The following is a 26,262-nucleotide window of genomic DNA, read 5'->3' on the forward strand; positions in this document are numbered from 1 at the left end:
CCTTATTACTCCAGTCTTCACTGTCACATGCAAAAGACAAATATCTGGCATGGCTAACGACTTGTAAAAGAATCAACAGGGGTCAAAAGAAAGTGTTGGCATTCTTCTCTTCATCTGTGAGGAAAAGCCGTCATCCGTCTCCATTTTATGCTCTATGAGTTATGAGCCTTTTTTAATGACCCATTTCTCCAGGGACTGCTTAACTATAATATGGGGCCAAATCCTAATTAAATAATGAGCCATATCGAACCAACGCCTTTTTTTCTCCTGGTAAGTTAAATGTCACTGTAGACTTTTATTACTCTCTTTGGTGTTTAAACGCTCTTGCCTTTTCTGGGCAAAAAAACTAGAAAAAAAAAGTTCATAGAATAAAAAAAAAAAAGTAAAAAAAAAAAAGAAAAGAAAAAAAAACTCTAAAGACTGTTAAGAGTGTTAATTGCATTTCCTAATAAAAACTGTAGAAAATTAGTGTAAGAACTCCAGCATTGCAAATTAATAACTGCATGCCTCAATGTGATCATGAGAGTTTGGCTAATGTTTTAAGTTAACTCTATGGACACATTTGAGTGTAAAACATTACACTGTGCCCCAGGAGAACGTCCAAACACTCCCTCTGCTGCCAGTGTGGAAAAACTACACAGTGGGTTTCAGTGCACATGAATTATGCATTCTCAATAGTACATGAGTGTAATTCAGTGAGAAAACACGCATGCATTATTGATCCTTATAGTTACAGGGAGCTCGACACACAGCAGGGTAATCTACTACAATTCTGTTTTATTTCAATCTTTAAAACAATAATGAATAATATAAAAGGGCTGTACATGAGAACATAGAAACATGCTGTCATTGCCTTCTTTAAATATGTTTTACATATTTGTCAGCATAAACCAAAGCCTTAAAGCACATACAAATGTACCCCAAGTTACATTTCCAGACGTCTCGGTACAAGAGGGCAAAATGGGACCAAACAGGATCGTTTCTAAGTTCTACTCAGAACACAGGCAGTGATATCACAAATTTGAATACAAGTTCAGATAAGGGCCAAATATAGCGTCATGAAAACCTGTACTATTCAACATCTCAGGTTCTGGACAAACTTGAAGCTGTCGAAAACGAACATTTTCATGACTACATAACGAGAGGAGACAGAGTGACCAGACAAAACACTTTAAACAAGTACTCCCTTTGGTAAGAATAGTCATAAAGTGTTTTCTTAAACATCCCAGCATTAGCCTCCTCCACTAAGCTGATAAGGAAGCCTAAGAACTGAACTACGTAACAGTGAAGGTTGTCAGAATATAAACAGTCTGGCATATATACATCGTATCTACAAGAGCTTTTGTGACTGTACTTATTCTGGTGTTCCTGATTGACACATTGTGGCTGGTATCTTAGATGTCTATTAATTAACGGTAATACCTTCATTAATGGTGCTGTAATTAACCTGTGAAAAGAGACCTTGATTACATTTCATGTATATTGCGAACAATACACTTGGGAAATTCACATCATCAGTCCTGGTTTAGCTGCATAGCCCCAAACATGGAGGCTTTTTTAAAAACCGATTCGAGATTTTCTCTCATTTTCTGAACATGTATGTGGTTGACGTGAACCACAAAAGACATATTGCTAATAAACTACTATTCACCTTGAAGGGATGAAAAATAAAAAGCGATATACAAATGGGCATGGACTTGACCTGTATTTGTAAACCATCCTTTTCGCAAAAAGCCACTCAGAAAGACAAAACCGATTCTTATTGTCTGGAAAATCAAGTAAGAGTCTGACTAGAGCTGCAGCATTTGCAAGAAGTGTTTTCTTGCCCTCATGATTTAAGGACACTAACCAACTGAGTACAAAGTCCAGGGGGGGAAAAAGATTCCAATCTAAAAATTTAAAAAGGTACAAATAAAAAAAAAAAGAAAGAAAGGGAGCAATTTTCAAATAACTCAATGGCGGTCAGATTTTAATTTCAGTGCTACTTCAGTCATCGTAAAAACAACATAAAATGGAGGTAAAAGCCCTCCCTTCTCTTGAAAACTTGAGCTTTACAACGTAGTGCTGTAGGTGACTTTATATTTGTTGATGTTCTGGAAGTGGAGGATCTTGGGCTCACAGACGGTTCTGCAGGGCAGTAGCCCCTCCAGGCCATCACCCATCAGCCACTTGTAAGTTGTGGCCGCCATGTCGCTGGTCACATGCTCTTTCTGCCACCTGTCTAGCCACAACTGAAAGCGCTGATGCAGACGAGTGCTTACTCTCTGGTGTGACTGAAAATCATCAAGATAAACAGAAATCAATCAATTGTGAAGCATCCTGATGATCTCAAAACATATTCCTCTATCACAGTGTTGACAATTTGAAGTTAACCGGTAAGTTGGTAAATTGGTAAGTAAATTTAGTAAGTTAAAGTGGGGTAATTGGTGGGGTAAATAATTTTAATTAAAATGCGAATACATGAAAAAAAAATCAAGATGCAAGCTGAAACCATACTTTCCCCTTAAAAAACTATTGTTACTGAAGAGAAGTAGAATCAAGAACATTCTGGTTCACAAAATCAATTGTGGATTGTTAATAAAAAAAATCATTTACTCACCCTCCTGTTATTTCCAAACCTGTATGACTTATATTCTTCAGTGGAGCATAAAATTATATTTTGAAGAATATTTGTAACCAAACATTTCCAGTTGCCATTTGGTATTTTGTGTCCATACAAGGAAAGTCAATGGGAACCTAAACTGTTTTATTACCAGTATTCTTCAAACTATCTTACTTTGTACTGTGGAACATAAAAGATGATGTTTTGAAAAATATTGGTAATAAAAACAATAAATAATAAAAGTTTCAATTCGCATTTTCTATGTTTCTAAGTCAAGTCAACTGTTTTATTATAAATATTCTTTAAAATATCTTCAGTAGAACATACAGGTCATGCAGGTTTGGAATGACTTGAGTATGAATAAATGCTGAAAAGATTTTTGGGTGGACTATCCCTTCAATATATCAACGCTCCCAGTTTATGTTCATAAAAAAATTATTATTTAATTGAAACCATAATAATTACAGTAGAAATATCAGAAATTTAATTTGGGAGGGTGGGGCTTCAAATACTGTGTCGGACAACTCTTGAATCAAAACGTTTGAGAACCATTGATCTATCATCTACAGTATATACCTGATGCGCTCTCAGCTGTGCAGTGCGTCGGTACATGTAGTCCTCCGACTTGAAGACGTACACCATCTTGTAGGAGTTGAGCTTAAACATGCACTCCATTTTTGAGTCCTCGCCGCCCTCTGAGGATTTCTTGGCTGTTTCTTTGGCCTCTCTCACCTGCATCCCCTGACCTCTCTGGCACTTCCGGACTCGCCTTAGGTTCCTTAAAAAGAACAATGCACATTGTTTAATCTTTCTTAAATTTAGTGCAAATGCTATCAAACATGTTAAGGCTCAGCATCAGACAGCCTAAGGAGAGGAACATCCAAATCAAAAAGAAAAATTATGCACCAATGCAACTGTCTACAGTGCACCTGGGTCTCAACAGATATGATAAATTATCAACAAAAATGATCATCTCCACTGAAAACTCATCCATGGCAAAACCACGTATTGATCAAGTGCCAAATCAAGGTACTGGATGGAAAAACAAAAAAGAGGTAATTTCCCTGCTTCAATTAAAGACTAAAATTAGAAGTGTACTTACCTAAGGTTACAGATGTGAATGGGCATAGAAACCATGACTCTTATTTTGAATTCAGGACTTCACTTAAAGAAACTAGCCAATCGTCACAACAACAAAAAAAGAAACCAGGTAGGGAATCAGGTTAAATGGCCAGGATATGGGTTGACATTGTGCATTGTGCATTATGCATTGCATGACCATGCACTAGAAGTGTTTGTTGCATTAATGTCAGCTACTCAACCTCACACTGCACATAAACAGAAATGAATCAATCCAAAAAGAAATAAAAATGTGACTGTCAGTTTGTTGGACGAACATGGAGACATCAAGAGCATCTCTCCAGCACTGCACATAAAACATGCATTACAAAAACTGAAAGAGCAAGCAAATCAATCATCCTCCCATGCTAGAGCTCAAACGTCTGTTGGAAAGAAATAGACTACACGCACATTTGAGGATAAAATTCAGACCAGAGTTTTATTGACAAGCCCCTCTCTGAAATACAGCCGTCAGACCGTGGTGAGTTTAAGTTCGAGTCATAACACCACTTTGTAAACTGACAACCGCAATCGAACTCAAGAGAGAATCAGCAATGGGAGGACACATTGAGATCTCAGCATACAAAGTCTACTCACTCAAATCTTACAGACTACAAAAGCATTTATAGACAATCATGAAATCAAGTCACATACAGAAATGTATCCGTCAATAGAATTACACAAACAGACCACAGCACACTTTATGTGAGAAAGCAAAGAAGTTTTGTGAAACCCAAAATTGGGCTACTTTAAAAAGTTTATGAAAATCTATTCAAAAGAAAGTACAGATCTGAACAAAGCACTCTGCTTTTTTTGAGAACAGGCTCATCTTATCTAAATGCACAATCTTCAGCCTCTTTAGAAAGTTGCTCTTCTAAAGAACATGGTGACTCAACCGAACCCTGTTGAGAGCAGGCATATAAAAACATCTTCCATATTCTCCGATGAAAAACAAATATTAAAAATGAAATGAAATTTCCACCTCATTAAATGTGTTATAAGTCTCAACCATTAAAAAATGGTGCACATAATTTTAGATAACACCTCTGCACACATTCCCCACAAACACACCATACTTACAATTTATAAATAAGCGTAAAAGAACCAATATGTCTGTATAGTGGCCACATCTGAGCAAAGATAAACAGCCTAACAATGAGTTTTCATTGAATAAATTCTCAATAAAGTGCAAATGCAAGCAAGCAGAGAGCTTGTGTGTTTGGGTAGAAAAAAACTTAAAAAAACAAAAACAACAACAGGTGATTACAAACAGGCAGCACTTGTACAGTGTGACTTCCAGACATTTCCAAAGACTATCGAAAGCATTCCTGGGATGTTCCTGTCTTGAGCTGATGCTTCATGGGAAGTTTAAAGGACTCACGGCTCTAAAGATGGGTGTACTTGGCTGAGCCTCACCTGGGTAGAAACACAGGCTTCTGGGAGAGGTGCTCTCGCAGCTCTGGAGAGGCCGAGCTGGTGTTCAGATATCGCTCCACATAGTCAGGCCAGCGCTGAAACACACAGGCAGACATTCAAGGTTACTTTTATAGAATTAAGAGTCACTGTTAATAGCATTACTGTCTGGAACTAGGGCTGTGTATCGGCAAGAATCTGGCGATACAATACGTATCACGATACAGGGGTTGCGATACGATATGTTGCGATATAATGCGATACTATAAGCATATTGGGATATTTATTATTTTAGGAATAGGAGAATAGGATATCATTTTAGGAAAACTGTCATTTAGAACACATTTTAGAAACCATTTGCATATGTAATTGTAAATTGCATTTGCAAACCATATATGTAAATCCATTTACACATATCCATATCCAGTACTGCTGTGTGTGTGCACTTTGGATGGGATAAATGCAGAGCACTATGGGAGCGGGCGGGACTGGACAAACCTTGCAGGAGCGGAAGGTTAGGTTACTTTATTAGTAACGCACACGTCACCGTTTAAGTTCAGAGATAAGAAGACTGCTATCTAGCGGTCGGGATATAAACTCAAAACGAAACAACGGCCATGAATATTGTATTTATTTATTTTTTTTAAATATCGATATTGCGTTTTTGAGAATCGATACAGTATGCCAAACAAAATATCGCGATACTCATGTGTATCGATATTTTCTTATACCCCTATCTGGAACTACTGAATATTGCTGAATACATGAATATAATCTTCAGGATATGCTCTGAATGGCAGTTTTATGTGTTGTTTTAGAAAGACTAATTTCTTTATATGAATCTCATATATAATGCAAAAGCTCTGATCATGTATTTTACCTCTTGAAAAACTCTCTCTTTTTGGAGAACAAGACCCAAACTGACATAATGAAATGTAAAATGAGCAGAATAAAATAATTAAATAATAGTACTACAGAAAGAGTTTTAAAAAATAAGTAAATAGGGGTGTAATGGTACAGGCACTCGTACTGAAAACTTTTGGTACGGGTCTTTTGATTTGGTACCAACCAAGTGTACCAAACAAATACAGCATTGTTTTAACCACTGCACGAGTGGAATTTCATTGGAAACTTCCAGTTTTATATATCGTTACTTCCAAAATAAATAGTCCCATCTTTCAAACCATGTCCAGTTTTTTCAGGAAATTCAAACAATGAATAGTGTTTTGACGCTCTTTGATGTGGTGCGACAGATCGCTGTATAGGCGCTTCATTTTAAACTGCAGCATGAAGCGCGAGTGAGCACGATCATCCCTTACTATTTCCTAATAGTTTTAACACAAAATAAACACGAGTGAACTTATTATGCCTCATGTAATCAATCAATCAGTGTTTCAACCTCAGAAAGTCGTAAAAAAAAAAAAAAACGCTTGTAAACAAAATGTCACGTAGCATTTAATTTACCTCAGGCTAGTCATCAGCGTCCACAGCTCATTAGTTCACTAGAGAAATTAAGTCTAGAGAAGAGCATTTCGGGAAATATTAAACTATATACTCATATTTATTTTACTTTACCTGTTATAACATCACTATGGTGATGTCTTAATTAGGCCATTTAATTTATGTTCAATTTAATTTAAATAAATCTGTTGTGAAACAAGTTATGACAGCCACTGTGTAAATTAATATATTTCAACAACAAATAGAAATTTTATAATTTAGAAGTTAATTTAAAAACTGCATTATGTGCAATTTACATGTTTGCAAGTTGAGTACATTTAAAAATAAATAGTAATAAAATTTAATTTGGGCTCTGTTGTTAATTGTAACCTTATAGTAATGTAAAAGGGGTCCCTATAGTTTAGAGCATATGCTGAGGTAGATTTTTATTTTTATTAAGAAAATTAAAAATAATTATAATTGAATTTATTTAAAGAAATAGCAATTTCTTCAGTAAACCACTGTTTAATTAAAAAAAATAAACCCCCCTGCTGTACCGAAAACATACCGAACCGTGATGTCAAAACCGAGGTACGTACTGAACTGTCATGTTTGTGTACCGTTACACCCCTAAAAGCAAATAAATAACTAAGTGGAAATGTCTCTGCATAATTGATGCAAAAACAATAATAAATAAATGAACTTAATGAACTAAACAAATAATTGCATAATAATGATGATGAGAAATGATTATGATTATTGTGATGGTATTAAACAAAATATTATACAAAAATGTATAGGCCAGAATAGGTGTTTAGAATTATTTGAATCGCTCCAAATATTCGAAAAAGCAATATAAATTGCAGAAACTAAAAACTGGTTTAACAAAAGACAACAATTTAAATTGTGTTTTTTTTTTACAGTATAATTTTTTACAATCAAGCCATACTTCTTTTTCTTAACAACATGCACAGATAAATCAAATATTACTTCGGTTGAGAGCACACTGCAACATCACACACACACACAATTGTTTTTTTTTTCTGGTGGCTGAGGCTGCACCTTTGTCTTCCAGTTGTGCTACTGACGGGTTGATGGGCTTCAGAACATAGAAAAGTCCTGAGGAACTGTGGGAGCTGATGCAGAAGCGGATGTACTTTGACAACGTCTTTCTGCAAGAGTCACAACCACTGTCCCCTAGAATACTGTGGGTCTTCTTCGCCTTGGCAGCCTGCTGAAGGCATCCATAATGTCAAGTCCAACATCACTGTCTGATTTCATGTAGAACTTCACAGCATCCAATTCATAAGGGTCCACTGTGTGTCACCATCTCTGTAGGTTTTATGGAAGGATCAGTATTTCCCACATATTCCTCCATTCATCAAACGGCACCTTGTTGTTTCTGATCCTGCGGATATTGCCGCAGGGAGTGTTCCTTGGCAATATGTTCAGCTGTTTGGGACACACTTATCCTGCATCCCAAACAGTGCCACAAGCCCGAATCAATTTATGAAGGAAGTCCCTGAAGAGTGAGGAACTAGTGTAAGAGTCGTCAACAAAAAGCTTGTAGTCAGTGTCCAGCAATTTTTCATCCACAAGGGCTGTAACAGAGTAATAACTCAAAATGGACTGTGCTCAAAGAGATGTTCTCTCCAAAATCCCAAGCACAAATAGAGTCTGCCAGGACAAATGTTTTTTTGTTCACCTTTGTGGGTTTTTTTCAGATGCTGGTTGAAGTACAGCTCTCGACCATTCATTCATCAACAGCAATGATCTGTAAAGCACGAAGTCGTCTTGCAGGCATCCCTACATTCCTCATGGAGTCCATTTTCAGAATACTGATATACAGACCATATCAAAACCAGACAGGAATTTTGTGCAGGACATGATTTGTGCTAGAAAAGACCTCCTACAATAGTCTGTTGAGCAGAACTGGCTCAACGCAATGTCTTGCCGTGGCACATCGTTTCTTTCTGATATTTGGGGCCATTTAGACATTAGTGTGTTCTTACATGTCAGAAACATCTGGTACCTTAATATTTGGTTCATGAACATGGTCACCTCTCTTCTGAGGTGCTACAGGAAAGAGCAATATGGAAACTACACCATTTTCGTCATTTCCCCTTGCAGTAGCAGGTAGCATAGATGTAGCGGTCAGAAACATCTGGTACCTTAATATTTGGTTCATGAACATGGTCACCTCTGAGGTGCTACAGGAAAGAGCAATATGGAAACTACACCATTTTCGTCATTTCCCCTTGCAGTAGCAGGTAGCATAGATGTAGCCGATGTTGTTGGATACAGCGATGTAGCAGAATGACAAAATCTGTTCCTCTGAAGGATGAATCTCAGCCTTCAAGAAACGAGTCAGCAGAAGGCCTATTGCACAGCACAGAAAGTAGTGCAACGGAATAGTGCAAGTACTACATTTGCAGAGGCAGCTATAATAAAGTTAGTATAACTGGGCTGTGCACTGCAGGTGGGTTTAATGACTGGTTTTGATGTCATACTCTATGTGGCCCATGCCTCCCCCACAAAAAAGTAGGATTAGCGCCAACATCACGATTTTAAATCGGTTTTCAGATTGTGAGCTTTAAAATAACATACATAGCTTGTCAAAATCAACTGAAGACAATCACACTACTGTCCCACCACCAATAGTCTCAGCCTTTTTAAAACCGGATGCATTCTTGCATGTCACTGCGCTATTTTTTTGTAATTGTTGGTCTATGCGTAGATGAACAACTTTCGCTGTGACGCAAAATTCGGCCACTGTGAGTGGGTTCTTGGACTGAATAAGCTGCAAAGTAAACTTGGATAAGGATGTTGCCACAACACTTCACCAGCAGTGTAGGTTGGATTAATAGTTTAACACTCAAAAATCTTTAGCCAAGTCTCAGGCATGTACCTCAGTATCCACAGGTCCATCCGAGTTCTCCTCCTCTGTGTCCAACAGCTCCACGGCCAGCTGCACAATCCCTTTAGACTTCTGGAACAATAACTGCAAAGAAAAGAAAAAACAAATCCTGTTTAAATATGCATGGGTAGCAGACCCATCCTCTAAAACTATTTGTAGACTGTATTTTACTAACTATAATAATACATTCAGTTTCTATGTACTCATATAAATAGAGAGACTAAATGGAATCTGAACTACATTTTCATTTGTAAAAAATAGTTGAGGAGTCATGCTAGGTATACAATCGAAGCTGTACATTTCCCCTTATAAATTCACAGGATTTAACCTAAAATGGTGAGAAAAAAGACACGATAGATACGTATCCATCTACACAGATGAAACTGTGGTTAAACAAAATAGTTAAATAAAGAGAAGGAGGTGAAAGGAGGCAGCAGATAACAGCGTGACATTGAAAAATGTGGTCATTAAAACAAAAAGCACAGATTTTGGCCGATTAAGCCACTTAAGACCGATAGCTTGATGGATGGTCAATTGGTTTGCTTGGAAAAACCAACAGAAAAGTCTTATCAGCATTTCTTATACAACCATCCTTCACTGTGACTTCGACTTTGTAACTGTGAACGCAATTGTAGTACAAAAAAGCAATTTATTTATTTTAACACACCATAATATCTCCTCTCCCCTACTGATAACACTCTAATCCTTTTTGCTTTTCTCAAAAGTGACAGCATAAAAATGTAAGTCTAAAAGTAATATTCAGTTTTGATGTGAACACTTGGCATATGCATACAACTGAACATGTATACACAAGTACAGGTGCATCTCAATAAATTAGAATGTTGTGGAAAAGTTAATTTATTTCAGTAATTCAACTCAAATTGTGAAACTCGTGTATTAAATAAATTCAGTGCACACAGACTGAAGTAGTTTAAGTCTTTGGTTCTTTTAATTGTGATGATTTTGGCTCACATTTTACAAAAACCCACCAATTGACTATCTCAACTAATTAGAATACTTCATAAGACCAATAAAAAAAACATTTTTAGTTAATTGTTGGCCTTCTGGAAAGTATGTTCATTTACTGTACATGTACTCAATACTTGGTAGGGGCTCCTTTTGCTTTAATCACTGCCTCAATTCGGCGTGGCATGGAGGTGATCAGTTTGTGGCACTGCTGAGGTGGTATGGAAGCCCAGGTTTCTTTGACCGTGGCCTTCAGCTCATCTACATTTTTTGGTCTCTTGTTTCTCATTTTCCTCTTGACAATACCTTCTCTATGGGGTTCAGGTCTGGCGAGTTTGCTGGCCAGTCAAGCACACCAACACCATGGTCATTTAACCAACTTTTGGTGCTTTTGGCAGTGTGGGCAGGTGCCAAATCCTGCTGGAAAATGAAATCAGCATATTCAAAAAGCTGGTCAGCAGAAGGAAGCATGAAGTGCTCCAAAATGTCTTAACTTGCTCTCATCTGAAAAGAGGACTTTGGACCATTGGGCAACAGTCCAGTTCTTCTTCTCCTTAGCCCAGGTAAGACGCCTCTGACGTTGTCTGTGGTTCAGGAGTGGCTTAACAAGAGGAATACGACAACTGTAGTCAAATTCCTTGACACGTCTGTGTGTGGTGGTTCTTGATGCCTTGACCCCAGCCTCAGTTCATTCCTTGTGAAGTTCACTCAAATTCTTGCATCGATTTTGCTTGACAATCCTCATAAGGCTGCGGTTCTCTCGGTTGGTTGTGCATCTTTTTCTTCCACACTTTTTCCTTCCACTCAACTTTCTGTTAACATGCTTGGATACAGCACTCTGTGAACAGCCAGCTTCTTTGTCAATGAATGTTTGTGGCTTACCCTCTTCTGGACAACTGTCAGATCAGCAGTCTTCCCCATGATTGTGTAGCCTAGTGAACCAAACTGAGAGACCATTTTGAAGGCTCAGGAAAGCTTTGCAGGTGTTTTGAGTTGATTAGCTGATTGGCATGTCACCATATTCTAATTTGTTGAGATAGTGAATTGGTGGGTTTTTGTTAAATGTGAGCCAAAATCATCACAATTAAAAGAACCAAAGACTTAAACTACCTTCAGTCTGTGTGCACTGAATCTATTTAATACACAACTTTAACAATTTGAGTTGAATTACTGAAATAAATGAACTTTTCCACAACATTCTAATTTATTGAGATGCACCTGTATATTGAATCCAAGCTGCCAAAATGACTCTTTTTCTGTAGCTTCCAGGTTTTTATTACATAATAGAGATGAAAACATCAGCACAAGACTATCTGCACAGACAGATCAACGCCTACTACTTCATCATTGCCTATTAAGTCCCACCCACTCATTTGTTATACAGACAGAAGAAATACTACAGCAGGATCACTGGACTAAAAATAACATTACTTTCCAAAGGACCCTAATATTAGGAAAACATCTACTTATTTTCAACTACGTAAATGTCTCCAAAGATAATTATTTGTTTGCAAGCTTTGCAAACAGACTTTTATTGAAAGATATAGACCTGACAGGAATGGCACAATATATACATAACCATGCTATACCAGTGATACTACTTCAACACTTTTTTGTAAATTGCTTTCCTTGAGGGAAATGTGTAAAACTTGAAGGCCAAAGTATGCTTCAGTTTTGACACAAATGTTTAGTGTATCCATACAAACGAATGCGAAACTAAATATTATAGTTTTATGCACACTACAAAGTTTTGTCCTTGTCTTATATCTGTGCAATTTATCTCCTGAAGTTATAAACATGTCTTTGTACTCATTTAAACTAGAACTGAGTGTCTCTTAAAGGGGTCATATGATGCAATTTAAATTTTTCCTTTCTCTTTGAAGTGTTACAAGCTCTTGGTGCATAAAGAAGATCTGTAAAGTTGCAAAGACTAAAGTCTCAAATCCAAAGAGATATTCTTTATAAGTTAAGAGTCAACCACGCCTACCTAAAACGGCTCGTTCTAACACACCCCCACATGTCTACGTCACGATGTGGGAAGATGTGCATAACGCCACCCAAATGTTCACACAAAGAAAGAAGGCTAACTTTTATTCTCGCTGTAGTATTTTTGCTGCCGCCATGTCGTGATGACGCTGTGTTTCACTGTGCAAGCGAAACTACTTTGTTTGGCCTTCCAAAAGAGGATGATATCCACTTCGTCATGCCTAGAGCTGATCTGTGCTGGTCGCTGAGGAAATACATCAACTTGCCTTAGGCCCCGTTTACACTAGTGCGTTTTCGTTTTAAAATGCATTACTTTTGCTACGGTTATGCCTATCATTTACACTATTCCAACATTTTCGACCCTAGAAAACGGAGACTTTTGAAAACGCTGCGGACCCCGTTTTAGTTAAAAAACTCTGGGGTTGCGTTTCAGTGTAAACGGACCAAAACGGAGACTTTTGAAAACGATGGCTTGGCTGCCCACATTCGCGCTGCTAATCCTTGACGATCGTGTAAACAATAACATCATGCTCATTGTTCATTCATGCAGGTACAACCATAGATATGTATGGGTAGAATCCCCATTCGACCGCTCCAAGCACGTAGATGCATCCGGCATCTAACATAATAGGGAATCTACCTATACATATCTATGGTTGTACCTGCATGAATGGTCATGTGACATGCGTTTTTAGTTGTGTAGTGTAGACGGAGATCGTTTCTGAAACGCAGCGGAAACGGCAGTGTAGATGAGGATCGTTTTCATTTTAAAGGACCTACACAACCCTACAACCCAAAAAAATTGCATTAGGCCAAATCACAATTTTGATTTTAATTTGAAAAACTGTGCAGCCCTATATGCTTTTGAATAATTTCCATAATCATGTACTATGCTATTTAAATTGTACTACAAAGAATACAAAAAAATATTTTAAAAACTAGCTAATCTGTCCTTTATCAAAGAAAGAGCCTTTTCTCACCACAGTGCATTACATTTTTATAGTTTTATGAATTTGCTAGGAAGGAGTCAGACAATAACTTTTATGCTGACCTTTTGAGTACAATAGGTACAGAGACAGCAGGGTTCGTCTTAAGCCCATCTATGATGTCTGGAGCTTTATCACCATATATCCTCTGAATAGCTTTACGATGGATGACCTCAGAGGAGCCTCCGATGGTGTTGTCCAGCCGGAACTTGGCCTGTTCCTCAGCCGACATGCGCGAGATCCTCTTTTGAACAGCCTCCAGAACACGGATGGTGGCGAGGTTTGTCTCCAGAACCACATCAAGCTGCACGACACATGACACTGAACTGAATATCCTATTACACTGAATACAATGAAGCTTTGGTAAACTAAAATAATATAAACATGTGATATCACTTTTTTTGCTTACCTCAAAGCGCTCATCTTCACATCTATATATATGCTCTTCATACTGGGTCTTTTTGGAGCTAACAAAGGTTGAGTCCTCAGACCAGGATGGAAATGACACCCATGTATCATTCAACACCTGCAAATTATTCAACATTAGCATAGGGCTGTCACAACATTAGATTTTCACTACATGATTATTGTGAGCCAAACTCCTCCCACACTGGAAACCTACATGATTTTTTTTTTGCAGCAAAAGCAGCTACAAATTGCATCTTTTTTTTCTACGGAGGATACAATACTGCCACATAACATGTTGGACTGTCAACCTGATGGATTATGTACAGTATTAGTGTATGCATAGTATTAAAGGGATAGTTGACCCAAAAATGAATTCTGTCATAATTTAAACAGTTGCCGGTAACCACTGAGGTACTATGGAAGTCAATGGCTGCTGGCAAATGTTTGATTATCAACATTCTTCAAAATCTCTTCTTTTATGTTCAACAGAAGAAAGAAAATCATACAGGTGTGGAACAACTAGAGGGTGATTAAATGATGACATGATTTTCTTTTTTGGGTGAACTATCCCTTTAACATTATATAAATATTACATTTTTTAAATACCGCAATTAGCATCAATGCCAGTATATTAGTATACCCCTACATTAGTACCTTTGCTACTATTCCCCATTTAATTTCATTAATCTGCTTTAGCATGGTGTATTCTTGTAACAGAGTTAATATTAGTGCCAAATGAGCCTTCAATCATTCTTTAATAAAACTATATGAATCAATGAAAAAGAGAAACAAAACTCTCTACAGCATAATTCCTAACAACTGAAAACTAAATTCAAAGAGCTGAAATAATCAAACCCTAAGCAAATGGGTACTCCATAGTACCAGTATACCATCAATCAATACCAGCTGCAAAATCTTTAGCTTGAGTGTTAAGCCTGCAAAACAAATAACTTAAAGTTGTACTAGGTGTGAAAGGATGGTGAACTCACCTCTTTGCACAGTGGAGTCCTGCCTGTACATCGAGGCTGCTGGAAGCTCTTGGGAAGGGCTCTGTAACTGGAGCCCAATCTTTTGCAGGACGCATAATCAATTTCCATTGCAATGCCTTCAGTGGCTCGCTCTTTGGGAAAGCTCTCAATATGGGCACACTCTCTGTAGCCAAGGAAGTTCTTGAACCATGTAAAAAGCTCAGGGAATTTCCTGATAATCAGAAAACGCAATAAAATGTCAGAACTAATGTAACTAATAGTTTTATTGATTTCTGATTTATAATTAATTAAATGAAATAATGGCTACATAAAAGCCTTTAAATCAGACTGAAAGTATGTCAATATGAAATTAAATTGAATTCCACTCACCCCAAAAATGGCAAGACCAGCTGCACAAGTTCAGCCCGTGAGATCACTTCTTGATTGAAGATGACCAAACAGCGTAAGAAATTGTCGTAAGCCTCTGAACTCCGCAGAGCTTTCCGCACCTGAGAAGGGAACAGTGTATAAGCCACATAACTCACTATAATCCTTGTAATATTTACTGTACCAACTTAATAGCGGTTATTTTTGTATTCCATTGCATTACTGCAAGACTATATTAAAAGCAATCACCTTTTCAAAAAAGAGAGATTCAGCACCAATTCCAAGTTTACTGGCTTCAGCCATCGAATGGTCTTTTCCCATAAATTTTTGCTTTTTCTGTTGAAGAGTTAAGAGGATGAATAATGCTGGTTGATAATACAATGTAAAAAAACCCCAGCAATTTTCAATGTTTTAATTTAATGTTTTCCTCAAAATTACCTTAACAGGGGGCGTAGTGGGCGGCCCTGGGTGTCTACGGATTTGACAGCCATTCTGATTAAACCTCTGCTTATTGTTCAGTTGAGGTCTCTTTACGGTCACCCCATGATCAATACGCACAGATTCAGCCTGCTCAGCTGTAGTCTTACTCAATAACTGAGGAGAAGAGAAAAAAGCAAAGTGAGTTCAGCGCTATGATTTTTAGATATTATTACCACAGATCTCAACAGACCAGATCTCAAAAACCTACCACTGAACTGTTAGCATCTGGCAGGAACTGGCCGAATTCTGAAAGAAGGTCCTCTTGGTTCTTGAAGAGCTGGGCCACCTGAGCATAGACCTGCTGCTCTGTGAGAGTGGGTGTGTAGTTTCCCCCTGCCTCCTTAGCATTACGCTGCTCCTTCTATACAACAAACAAAGCACGAGTTTACAATAAGCATGTAGCATAAAGGGCTGTCAACACACACCACTAAGGATGCACCGAATGTTTGGCCGAACCCAGAAAGAGCTTTTTTTTTGCTATTTTCAGCCGAACAATTTCGGTTACCGAACATTCGGTGCATCCCTAGTGGTATGGTTCAAGAACGTGGAATAAGTGAAAGGACCGAATAAATTGTACCGAACAATAACATGACTCGATCAAATAGACATGCACACTAATGCAGCAAACATGTCGGCAGTGTGGAAGCATTAAAAACTCTCTGCGAAAGACGTAAAAATCATTACAAGCAACGACAGTGGGTGACTGTTTAGTGCTGCATCTCAGGTCTCCGATGAGAAGGGGTGGTTTTCGCTGGTTACTGTAAGATGATTGAAATCAAGAAATGTCCTTATACAAATTTGTAAATAAACTGCAGAATGTTGTTTTGTAATACACGCACGAATTGCATCTATTCTGACTGCGCGGCATGAACTCGAGGTGATATCTGCCTGTTAGCCAGGGTTCAAAGTCCAAAGTGCAAGGAAAAATTGAGCTGGAACAGTGATACTCCTCAGTTGCTCAGTAACATTTTTTTTTTTAAAGGCATGTGACTGTGATACGTGCATCAACATCATTGACAAACATCATTAATAAATCTGCTGTTGTCAACAAAAAGCACTCTTCATTTTTTTTCCCCCAAAAAAGTTGATGTTGATGAAGTTCTTGCGGTTTCTCAGCGTTTAAGTTAAACTGTGCTTTGTTGGTATAATGTCTGCTAGAATGTTAATGTTAAGAATTAAAGGTGCACTAAGCAATATTTGAAAAACGCTTTTAACCACAGTCTCGGGCCGAGTCCCAAAACACACTTGTAGCCAATCAGCAGTAAGGGGGCGTGTCTTGTAATGATAGAGAAGAGAGCGCTCAATTTGTGTGCACAGGATGGATATTAGCAGATTGACTATAGATGGAGAGAGATGGCAGATAAAAATAAAATAAAAAAAAGAGGAAAATATCAGAGAAACAAAACATTAAAAAGAAGGGTTACGATCAGGCAAGAGGTAGGACCCGCGTAAAGAATTTTCATTTCGGTGCATCCCTACACACTACTGTTTAAAAATTTGAAGTTGGTAGGATTTATTAAATGGTTTTGAACAAAAATACAGTAAAAAACAGTAATGGTATTAGTCTTGCTGACCCAAACTTTTGATAGCGTACTTAGGTGAATAAAAAGGTTGGTTGTACTACACAGCGGTACAGAGCATTCTGACATACAGATACTGTCCTAGGTGCCTCAGCTCTCACCTGGTATGTGTGCAGAATTTCCAAGAAGGATTTGTAGACCTCTGGCTGGCCCTGAAAGCGGTTCTTGATTTTGTTCACATAGTTGATAGCGTGGTTGAACTCCACAGGCTGGTTGTTCTGCAGCGGGGTTGAACCGGCAGTGCTGCTGCTGATGGGAGTGTGGGACTGGACCGAGGGTGAGCGCGGGGAGGCGTACGAGGGAATGGACGGATTAGGCTGACTGGTTGGGGTAAGTGCAGGAGACTGCATTGGCTGTGGAACTGCATCTCAGGTCTCCGATGAGAAGGGGTGGTTTTCGCTGGTTACTGTAAGATGATTGAAATCAAGAAATGTCCTTATACAAATTTGTAAATAAACTGCAGAATGTTGTTTTGTAATACACGCACGAATTGCATCTATTCTGACTGCGCGGCATGAACTCGAGGTGATATCTGCCTGTTAGCCAGGGTTCAAAGTCCAAAGTGCAAGGAAAAATTGAGCTGGAACAGTGATACTCCTCAGTTGCTCAGTAACATTTTTTTTTTTAAAGGCATGTGACTGTGATACGTGCATCAACATCATTGACAAACATCATTAATAAATCTGCTGTTGTCAACAAAAAGCACTCTTCATTTTTTTTCCCCCAAAAAAGTTGATGTTGATGAAGTTCTTGCGGTTTCTCAGCGTTTAAGTTAAACTGTGCTTTGTTGGTATAATGTCTGCTAGAATGTTAATGTTAAGAATTAAAGGTGCACTAAGCAATATTTGAAAAACGCTTTTAACCACAGTCTCGGGCCGAGTCCCAAAACACACTTGTAGCCAATCAGCAGTAAGGGGGCGTGTCTTGTAATGATAGAGAAGAGAGCGCTCAATTTGTGTGCACAGGATGGATATTAGCAGATTGACTATAGATGGAGAGAGATGGCAGATAAAAATAAAATAAAAAAAAGAGGAAAATATCAGAGAAACAAAACATTAAAAAGAAGGGTTACGATCAGGCAAGAGGTAGGACCCGCGTAAAGAATTTTCATTTCGGTGCATCCCTACACACTACTGTTTAAAAATTTGAAGTTGGTAGGATTTATTAAATGGTTTTGAACAAAAATACAGTAAAAAACAGTAATGGTATTAGTCTTGCTGACCCAAACTTTTGATAGCGTACTTAGGTGAATAAAAAGGTTGGTTGTACTACACAGCGGTACAGAGCATTCTGACATACAGATACTGTCCTAGGTGCCTCAGCTCTCACCTGGTATGTGTGCAGAATTTCCAAGAAGGATTTGTAGACCTCTGGCTGGCCCTGAAAGCGGTTCTTGATTTTGTTCACATAGTTGATAGCGTGGTTGAACTCCACAGGCTGGTTGTTCTGCAGCGGGGTTGAACCGGCAGTGCTGCTGCTGATGGGAGTGTGGGACTGGACCGAGGGCGAGCGTGGGGAGGCGTACAAGGGAATGGACGGATTAGGCTGGCTGGTTGGGGTAAGTGCAGGAGACTGCATTGGCTGTGGAAAATAAAATTAATTTAGACAACTTTGCAAATGTATTACCCAAATATGTGCAAAGGAGAAAACATCTCAGTTTTACCTTGCTGATCTTGGCAGGGGTTGGCTGGCTAGGGATGACCAAGGCTGCAGTGCTGGTGGGAGCTGCTGTTTGGGTCTGGTGCTGCGCTGGCTGTGTTATGGGAAGGTTTTGAACAGAGATACCATGCGGGGTGATGTGGTGGATCTGGCCGGGAGTGGTCACATTAACCAGATCATTGGTCTGAACCTCAATCTTGTAGCCAGGAGGCAGGAAGGTGTTGAAGCCCATGATGAGGTCTGGATGGCCCTTGAAGAGCTGGGAGACTCTGCTGATCACACCTGGTGTATCAATGCTGACAACAAAAGGACGGTGCATTTATGGTATTTGATTTGCAGTTTCCTTGAGTTCAAGAACACATGATCATAAAAGTGCTTGCAAGAAAAGCACTGTATGGATATTCCTTTCTCCTAAATTCTTAACACCAAGTATTAAAGATCTGCAATTAAAACCACTCCATTAAAACATTTGTAATCATTATTGCTTATTATTTAATTTTAACATGATAATTAAGTTTAGTTTTTGTATACTTTATACTCTAGAAATGTAATGCTGAAAATGACAAAATCTCCCATTTACTAACACAACGATTACTGGCCATTAGGGCTGGGCAAAAAAAATGGATTTTCCGATTAATCGTTTTTTTAAATGACGTCGATTCGATATCGATTCTCAAAAGCCGCGAATCAAGCTTTTCCAGTATTTATTTCAGCACACATTTAAAACAAGATCTGATTAACGTGAATCTTATCATTAGTCTTATCCACTAGATGTCACCTTTATTTACCTTGTACGATGTTACAACAGAAATCCTGTCATTCATTCAGCACTTATCATGGCCATACGCGCAATTGGCAATGCTCAGGTGAAATGCTATAGTAATACTATAAATCTGTGGAAGCATTTGATATCACACATATGAATAAATGGTGGATGGTGCAGTGCACTTTTTTGTTTACTACATGCATACTAAAGCGCGGATGACGCTCGCGGTGTTTTCAGCTTCTGCCGTCTCACTATATGATGATATGAACACGAATGTCATTTCCAGCTGCTCTGAGAGTCACTTCATTAGCATTTACCGTTTCATTTGAGAAATCTACCGTCATATCACATATACAGCAGCTGGAAGTTCTTCACGGCAACCCGTCAAACTAAAAGTTTAGTTTAACGTTCTACTGTGAGAATATATTACTATTTAGCAGTCTTAAGACTCAACGCTACTACTGCTAATAAATATTAATAAATCTTGATTTTTAAAAGGAATAATCACATCGGTTTTCTTTTTAATTTTAACAGTAAACCTCTGTTGTGCAGCACTTTGTTTGCCAAAAAATAAAAGGGTTTAATTTTCATTTGATTAGGATAAATTAAATTAATATTTCATGCCTTCATCTGATTACCAGAAAAATTAACAACATTTTATAGGGCCCTATTATTGTTTAAAAAAGGACCCTATACAAAAAAAAAAAAGAATAGGTTTAAAATACAGGCATGTGGTTCTTAATTTATTTTTATTAATTCACCATTTGTAAACTGATGTTTACTGTTCATTTTTTAGAAATATCAATAGCATTTGTATTAAAACTATATTCACTGAATGTAATAAAAAAAAAATCAAGAATCGAATCGAATTGAGCTTGTGAATCGAAATCGAATCGGGACATCTCAATCAATACCCAGCCCTACTGGCCATTACAGAGCGATTTGTGACTCTCTTACATCTATGTGCATATTGATTAGACTTTCTAGGACCTATTTTAGGGCCCTATGAAATCAGTTTTATTTTTTTCCTAAATTTAATTTTATTTGTTTCCAAATTCTGTTTGTTTGTTTTTTTCATTTTAATTTTTCTGGACTCCTTTTTAAATGTTTAAATGAATTTTTATTTAACTGAAAATCACAAAACTTATACAATTTAACATCAATTTATTAAAAGTTTAACAAAAATAAAAATTTTAGGGGCCTATGAAATATATTTTATTGTTTCTCACGTTATTTGTTACCAAATTCTGTTTAAGCATGTCTAATTATTTTAATGCATAAAAACAACTCAATTTATTAAAAAATAATATTTTTTACAACAGCCCTATTTTATGCCCCTATTTTTTTCTGGTTATCAAATTTAGGCATAACATATTTATTTAATTTATCTTTCAATCAAATGTATTTAAATTGTATGTAATGTAATGTATGTTAATATTAAATTCTTTATTTTTTTAGTAACAAAGGGTTTTTCTATTAAAATTAAAACATGGAGGAAATGGCCTATTGTGTGAATAACCCTTTTTATTTTTTTTAAGTTTTCATTTTTGTAGTAGTAGTAGTTGTTGTAGTATAAGGTATGTTCTACTGTACCACAGTGATATATTCCTGACAATTTATTTTTCTTATTTTGACGGGTTGCCATGAGGGCCTTTTAAGTTTCTGTGTGTATATGATATGACAATAGTTTTAATAGTTTTAAATGAAACTGCAAAATGCTCATGAAGTGACTCCCAGAGCAGTTCTGCGGATGTTGTTCATGTATTTATGTCCTCATTTGGTGAGACGGCAGACGCTGAAAACACCCAAGGGCCGGTTGCATCAGCTGGACGTATACCCGGTTGTAATACCACACTGGATGTAAATTTGCAAAAAAGTCGTGCATAGAATTAATACCTGTTGCACAATCTATGCGTAGTGCTACGTCTGAGACTAAATCTTATGCCTAGTCAAAGGTAGGTGTAAAGTCATGATTTGCTCGTACAATATTAGTTTTAGGATTCATGTATGCTAATTATTACTGCAGACGTCAATTGTAGTAATGTTTATGGCCTTTTCAGGCAGGATATGCGATATTAATCACGAAGCTCGGTGTAGCTGCTGCCGAAAGTTATCGAACTAACACAATTTTCTGTAGGCTATGTAATTATGCAGTGAAATATTATGATCTGAGATTATTACAAAATAAATAAAAAAAACTGTACCATTCGTCATCTTGCTTGGTACAAATGCTTTAGTGCTATCAAACGATTAATCGCATCCAAAATAAAGGTTTTTGTTTACATAATATATGAGTGTGTACTGTGTATAATTATCATGTATATATAAATACAAACATGCATGTAAATATTTAAGAAAAATATGTTATGTTTATGTATTAAATATATTTATATATAATATAATAATATAAATATATAAATGTATATACATATAAATATTTTCAAAATGTGTGTATTTATACATAAACACAGTACACATACAAATATTATGTACAAAAAAAAGATCTTGCGATCACGATGAATCGTTGGACAACACTAAATTGCTTGGAAATATTTCACGTCTTTAAGTCCATTCATTAGGCTATTTAGCGTGCCATCCAATAATCGTAGTAGCCTAAGTTTAGTGCTTTGTTACCTTTAATCAGAAATAAAGTATCAGCTTTCCAATTCTATCAATTGTATTACAAAATACAAACTATAAATGTGTTTATATAAAAAGTGTGAACAATGTCATGTAAAGTCATATTTACGTCAGGAAAGACATTCATTGTACATAAACTCCACAGTCAGCTAGAAAAAAAGTGAGCTGCTGTCACTGGAATGTTCAGACATAAAAACACGTAATTGTTAGGAAATGTTTACTCAATTAAATCATGGAGCGGTGGTTTCACTTGTTATGATGTATTGAGCAATTCAGTTCTTCATTATTGTAGTTGTAGCCATTGCGATGTGAATGTCGTCTCAGCTGTCACTGCGGGAGAATGTGTCGATCAGGTGCAACTATGCCCGGCGTAGACGATGGACGTCCACGCCGGGCATAGTTGCACCTGATCGTAGTTTTAGTTGGTGCAACAGGAGTACATATTTATCGTAAAGCTGGACGTTGCAAAGCCCAGCGTAGGACTTACACCCAACTTTTTTACGTCTAGCTGGTGCAACTAGCCCCAGAGCATCTCACGTGCTTCAGTATGTGTTTAGTAAACAAAACCACTCGTCTGTACCACTCATTCACATAGAGACAAGCAGAACATGCAGGATTCATACTTAAATAGTCTTTTTGTGGTTTAAAATTTACAGAAACTAGTCCATATCGTGATTTGATTCAAGTGTAATGACCTACTTTTGATTAATTCATCCAAACTTTGACAAATTCCGTGAAATTCTGCATTATGTCCACTGTCTGCACGGAAGCCACAACCAAAGCTGCCGCTTCTCTCAACTGTCAAATACCGCTACAACCAGAATGGATGCTCCCTCTAGCAGCTCAATACACAACCATACATGTTTATAATATACAATATGATGAAGGCAGAACTAGCTAGCAAACTGTAGGCTGTAGTAACTAACGGTAATGACAGTAACCCGCAACTGAGCGGGCAAACCACTGATGCTAATGTGCTCTAGTTAATTATAGTGTTAGAGGAGGGGCCATGCTCAGTGCATCAGAGACATAATTTCAGGCCCACTCAAAAAAAATTAAACAAAAAATGGTGGAAAAACTGTTTAATTTAACTCCACAATTTAGTACAACATAGTTCAGTCTTTACGACGTGTTTTCAGCAATGCATTTCTAACATTTACAATGTGTTTAAAAGCGATTCTCTAAATTGCCTTTACACAGACCTTAAAAAAGCTTGCGTTTATCTGCTTGACTGCTTCCACTTTTAAATGCAACACACACAACTCAAAACCTAATCAACAACCTTATTTGCAACTCTATTTAACCATATATATATACACCTTAAAGGTGCGGTCACATTTAAAGTAGCTCAGTGAAATTTTCAGGCAATGTCTAGCAATACTAATAGGAATTCATGCAACTTGGAGTTTTGCGAAAGCTGATTGAAAGTAACTTCTGTGTGAGCAGCACTTTATACATCACTACACTCTGCATAAATTTGGTAATGTGACTGTGACCTCATCACTGTCACAAAAACTGTTGCGCTTTGTTGGTTCTCACACTCAAGACGAATACTGAGTGTAATGAGCAGCTCTAATTTAACATTAATTTACTCAAAAGCCTGACACTTTAAAATACTATACTTTGCTGCCTTGCAAAGCATTTGTACTTTCATCTGGAAATGCAGAACATTTGGAAGCAAGAAAATAATTCATCAGTAATTCAGAAAGGAATTGTAAAAGAAAATAACAAATAAAGTACTGCACACAGGTATGATTACTGTTCTTTCAAGATAAATGAAGAATTACTCGCTTCAATGCTTGGCCTACTGGCACAAACAATACCTCTCCTCTATCACTGACAAAGAAAGAGGGGCCAGAGCACAAGAGCAGTCACAAGCACGTACAAAGACAGGTTAAGTGTCTCTCTCAGCTACCTTGGCCGAGGATAAAGTCCCAAGGGAGCTCACCAAAACTAGACCAACCCATTCGAGGTGTGGAGCTAGACCGAACTAGAAGGGACAGAAACAAAAAAAGCCCCAAGAACAAAAAATCTAACAAAAACAAAACTCAAACTGACCTTTGAGACTTGAACTCTTTCATGATATCCAGGAAGTCATTGTAGACCTGCGGCTGATTGCCAAACTGAAGTTTAACTTGATCCAAATAGGAAAGAGCATCTTCAACCTGAAATTACATACATCTCCGTTCTCAATCCATCTAAATTAAGGCAGATAATTCCCTTGCTCTTCTAAACAGATCTCTTACCTTGAGCCTTTGAAACTGCTGCTGACCCAGTGTTGGGGCAGGGGCAGGGGCAGGGGTAGCATGAGAGTGACCCTGGCCCACAGGCTGGACAGCTGGCCCATGGTGATGAGGCCCACTGTGCACAGCTGAACTGCTGGTATGTCCATGTCCACCAGAACTCTGGGCCATTGACAACTGTTAGAGGAGAAGGAGAAATGGTTAATTATCAGGACTGCTTACATAAAGTGAAATGTCACTTCCCTTTAAACACTATGTGATGAATTCTCAATCTTACAAGTTTCATTATATTCCAAAATGTGCTTTAAATAAATTAAATAAACATAGCTTTGCTAAATTTGTCAGCTTTTGGGCCAAAGAAACACTTTATGGAGAAAAAAAAAACACTCACTCATAGCAAGTTTCCTGCAGCTTTTGACCAATGCATTTCTGTGAATTTTCCAGTCATTCATAATTACTGTACAAGTACTTTTTTATTTCTTTACAGAAGTTGCACTCACAAACCACAATTTCTTGCAAGTTAAATCTTTAATCCCCCCCACAAGCACAACAAATATCAGATGAAGTGAGTCGTACTGTTTTTATCCACTTTTACCTTTAATATTTGGTATGTCCACCTTTTGCAGCAATTACAGCAGTACATCTCTCTGGCACAGTGTCAATATATTTCCTGACAACTTCAACACTAATGTTACCCCATGCCTTCTGCAACTCAAGCCAAAGGCTTTCCTCTGAATGTACAATAGATCTGTCCAGTTTATTTTCCAATTGGCCCCAAATTAGCTCGATAGGGTTGAGGTCCGGACTATGGGGGGGGGGGGGGGGGGGGGGGCAGTCCATCATTTAAAATGTTCCATCAGATTCCTTCTGTTCTGATTGTATGGGTATTGTAATGGCCAATTCAACAAAAACAACTGAAACCTCTTAAATATTCCAAGTGTTCTTAAAATTTTGTCCACTGTATATACATATATTCTGTAAATAAAGTTAAAGCTCTATTATTTTATATTTATGTTTATTTTTAATATTTAATACATAAAAACAAAGACATATTTACCAAAATAATGCAAAACTGTTGTAGGATATCAGACACTTTCTCTCTTTCTGCAACTTGTGTGTTAGATTAGTTTATATGTCTTAGATTTATCCAATAAAGCCTTATTTATATTGAAAAGAGAAGTATCTTGTGTTTTGTGCTCACAAGTTAATGTCTTAAACTGCCGATCTTGTTACATGTGCTAATTAATAGCGTTTTCACTATATTTTGGATATAAATATCCATTGCAGAATTGATGTCATACGGCTCGTTCACTGACTCGCTGTCCGTCTCAGTGATCAACCGTAAAACAGTGATTCTGTCCTAATTCCCTTACATATTAATGGTGGAGTTCCCTTTAAAATCTTAAATGATTCCCTTTGAGCTAAATTGACCTGTTTCCCTTACACTGTTGATGACTTTTATACCTGATAGGTCTGCGAGACAGAGTACTGCATGCTGGACGATGGCTGCATGTTGTCTGGTGCAGTCTCGTAGAGGGAGGAGGCAGTGTTGAGGACGCAGTGCTGAAAGCTGTCCACACCCCCAGGGAGCCGCCGCTGAGAGCCGATCACTGTGTCCTGATCCTCCAAGCGCCGCTTCATTATGTACTCATGCTCCTCACTGCGGCGGAATCTACAACAATCAAATCGCAAATATTCATAT

At 37.6% G+C, this 26,262-nt stretch overlaps 1 protein-coding gene across 1 annotated transcript; it reads right to left on the minus strand.

The window, feature by feature from the left end:
- Positions 1 to 1,901: 1,901 nt before the first annotated feature.
- Positions 1,902 to 26,262, minus strand: LOC107596483 (paired amphipathic helix protein Sin3a-like). The gene is made up of 17 exons (XM_016287230.1): positions 26,025 to 26,262; positions 24,564 to 24,737; positions 24,376 to 24,482; positions 18,916 to 19,207; positions 17,354 to 17,605; positions 15,881 to 16,033; positions 15,631 to 15,786; positions 15,442 to 15,528; positions 15,196 to 15,314; positions 14,827 to 15,037; positions 13,839 to 13,955; positions 13,495 to 13,733; positions 10,045 to 10,108; positions 9,483 to 9,575; positions 5,138 to 5,232; positions 3,179 to 3,380; positions 1,902 to 2,273 (listed from the first exon to the last, which is right to left on the minus strand). Exons 1-17 carry the CDS (start codon positions 26,199 to 26,201, stop codon positions 2,052 to 2,054), a joined length of 2,760 nt encoding a protein of 919 aa, XP_016142716.1. The 5' UTR covers positions 26,202 to 26,262; the 3' UTR covers positions 1,902 to 2,051.

This window comes from Sinocyclocheilus grahami, unplaced genomic scaffold, assembly GCF_001515645.1.
Source record: "Sinocyclocheilus grahami isolate Dianchi unplaced genomic scaffold, SAMN03320097.WGS_v1.1 scaffold219.1, whole genome shotgun sequence".
NCBI lineage: Eukaryota > Metazoa > Chordata > Actinopteri > Cypriniformes > Cyprinidae > Sinocyclocheilus > Sinocyclocheilus grahami.

Coding starts and splice junctions, on each gene's coding strand:
- LOC107596483 (XM_016287230.1), bottom strand. CDS start 26,201: ATGAAGCGGCGCTTGGAGGATCAGGACACAGTGATCGGCTCTCAGCGG. Junction 15,038..15,195: donor CTGGTCTTGCCATTTTTGGG/GTGAGTGGAATT, acceptor TCTGATTATCAG/GAAATTCCCTGAGCTTTTTA. Junction 13,956..14,826: donor GGACTCCACTGTGCAAAGAG/GTGAGTTCACCA, acceptor AATAATTTGCAG/GTGTTGAATGATACATGGGT.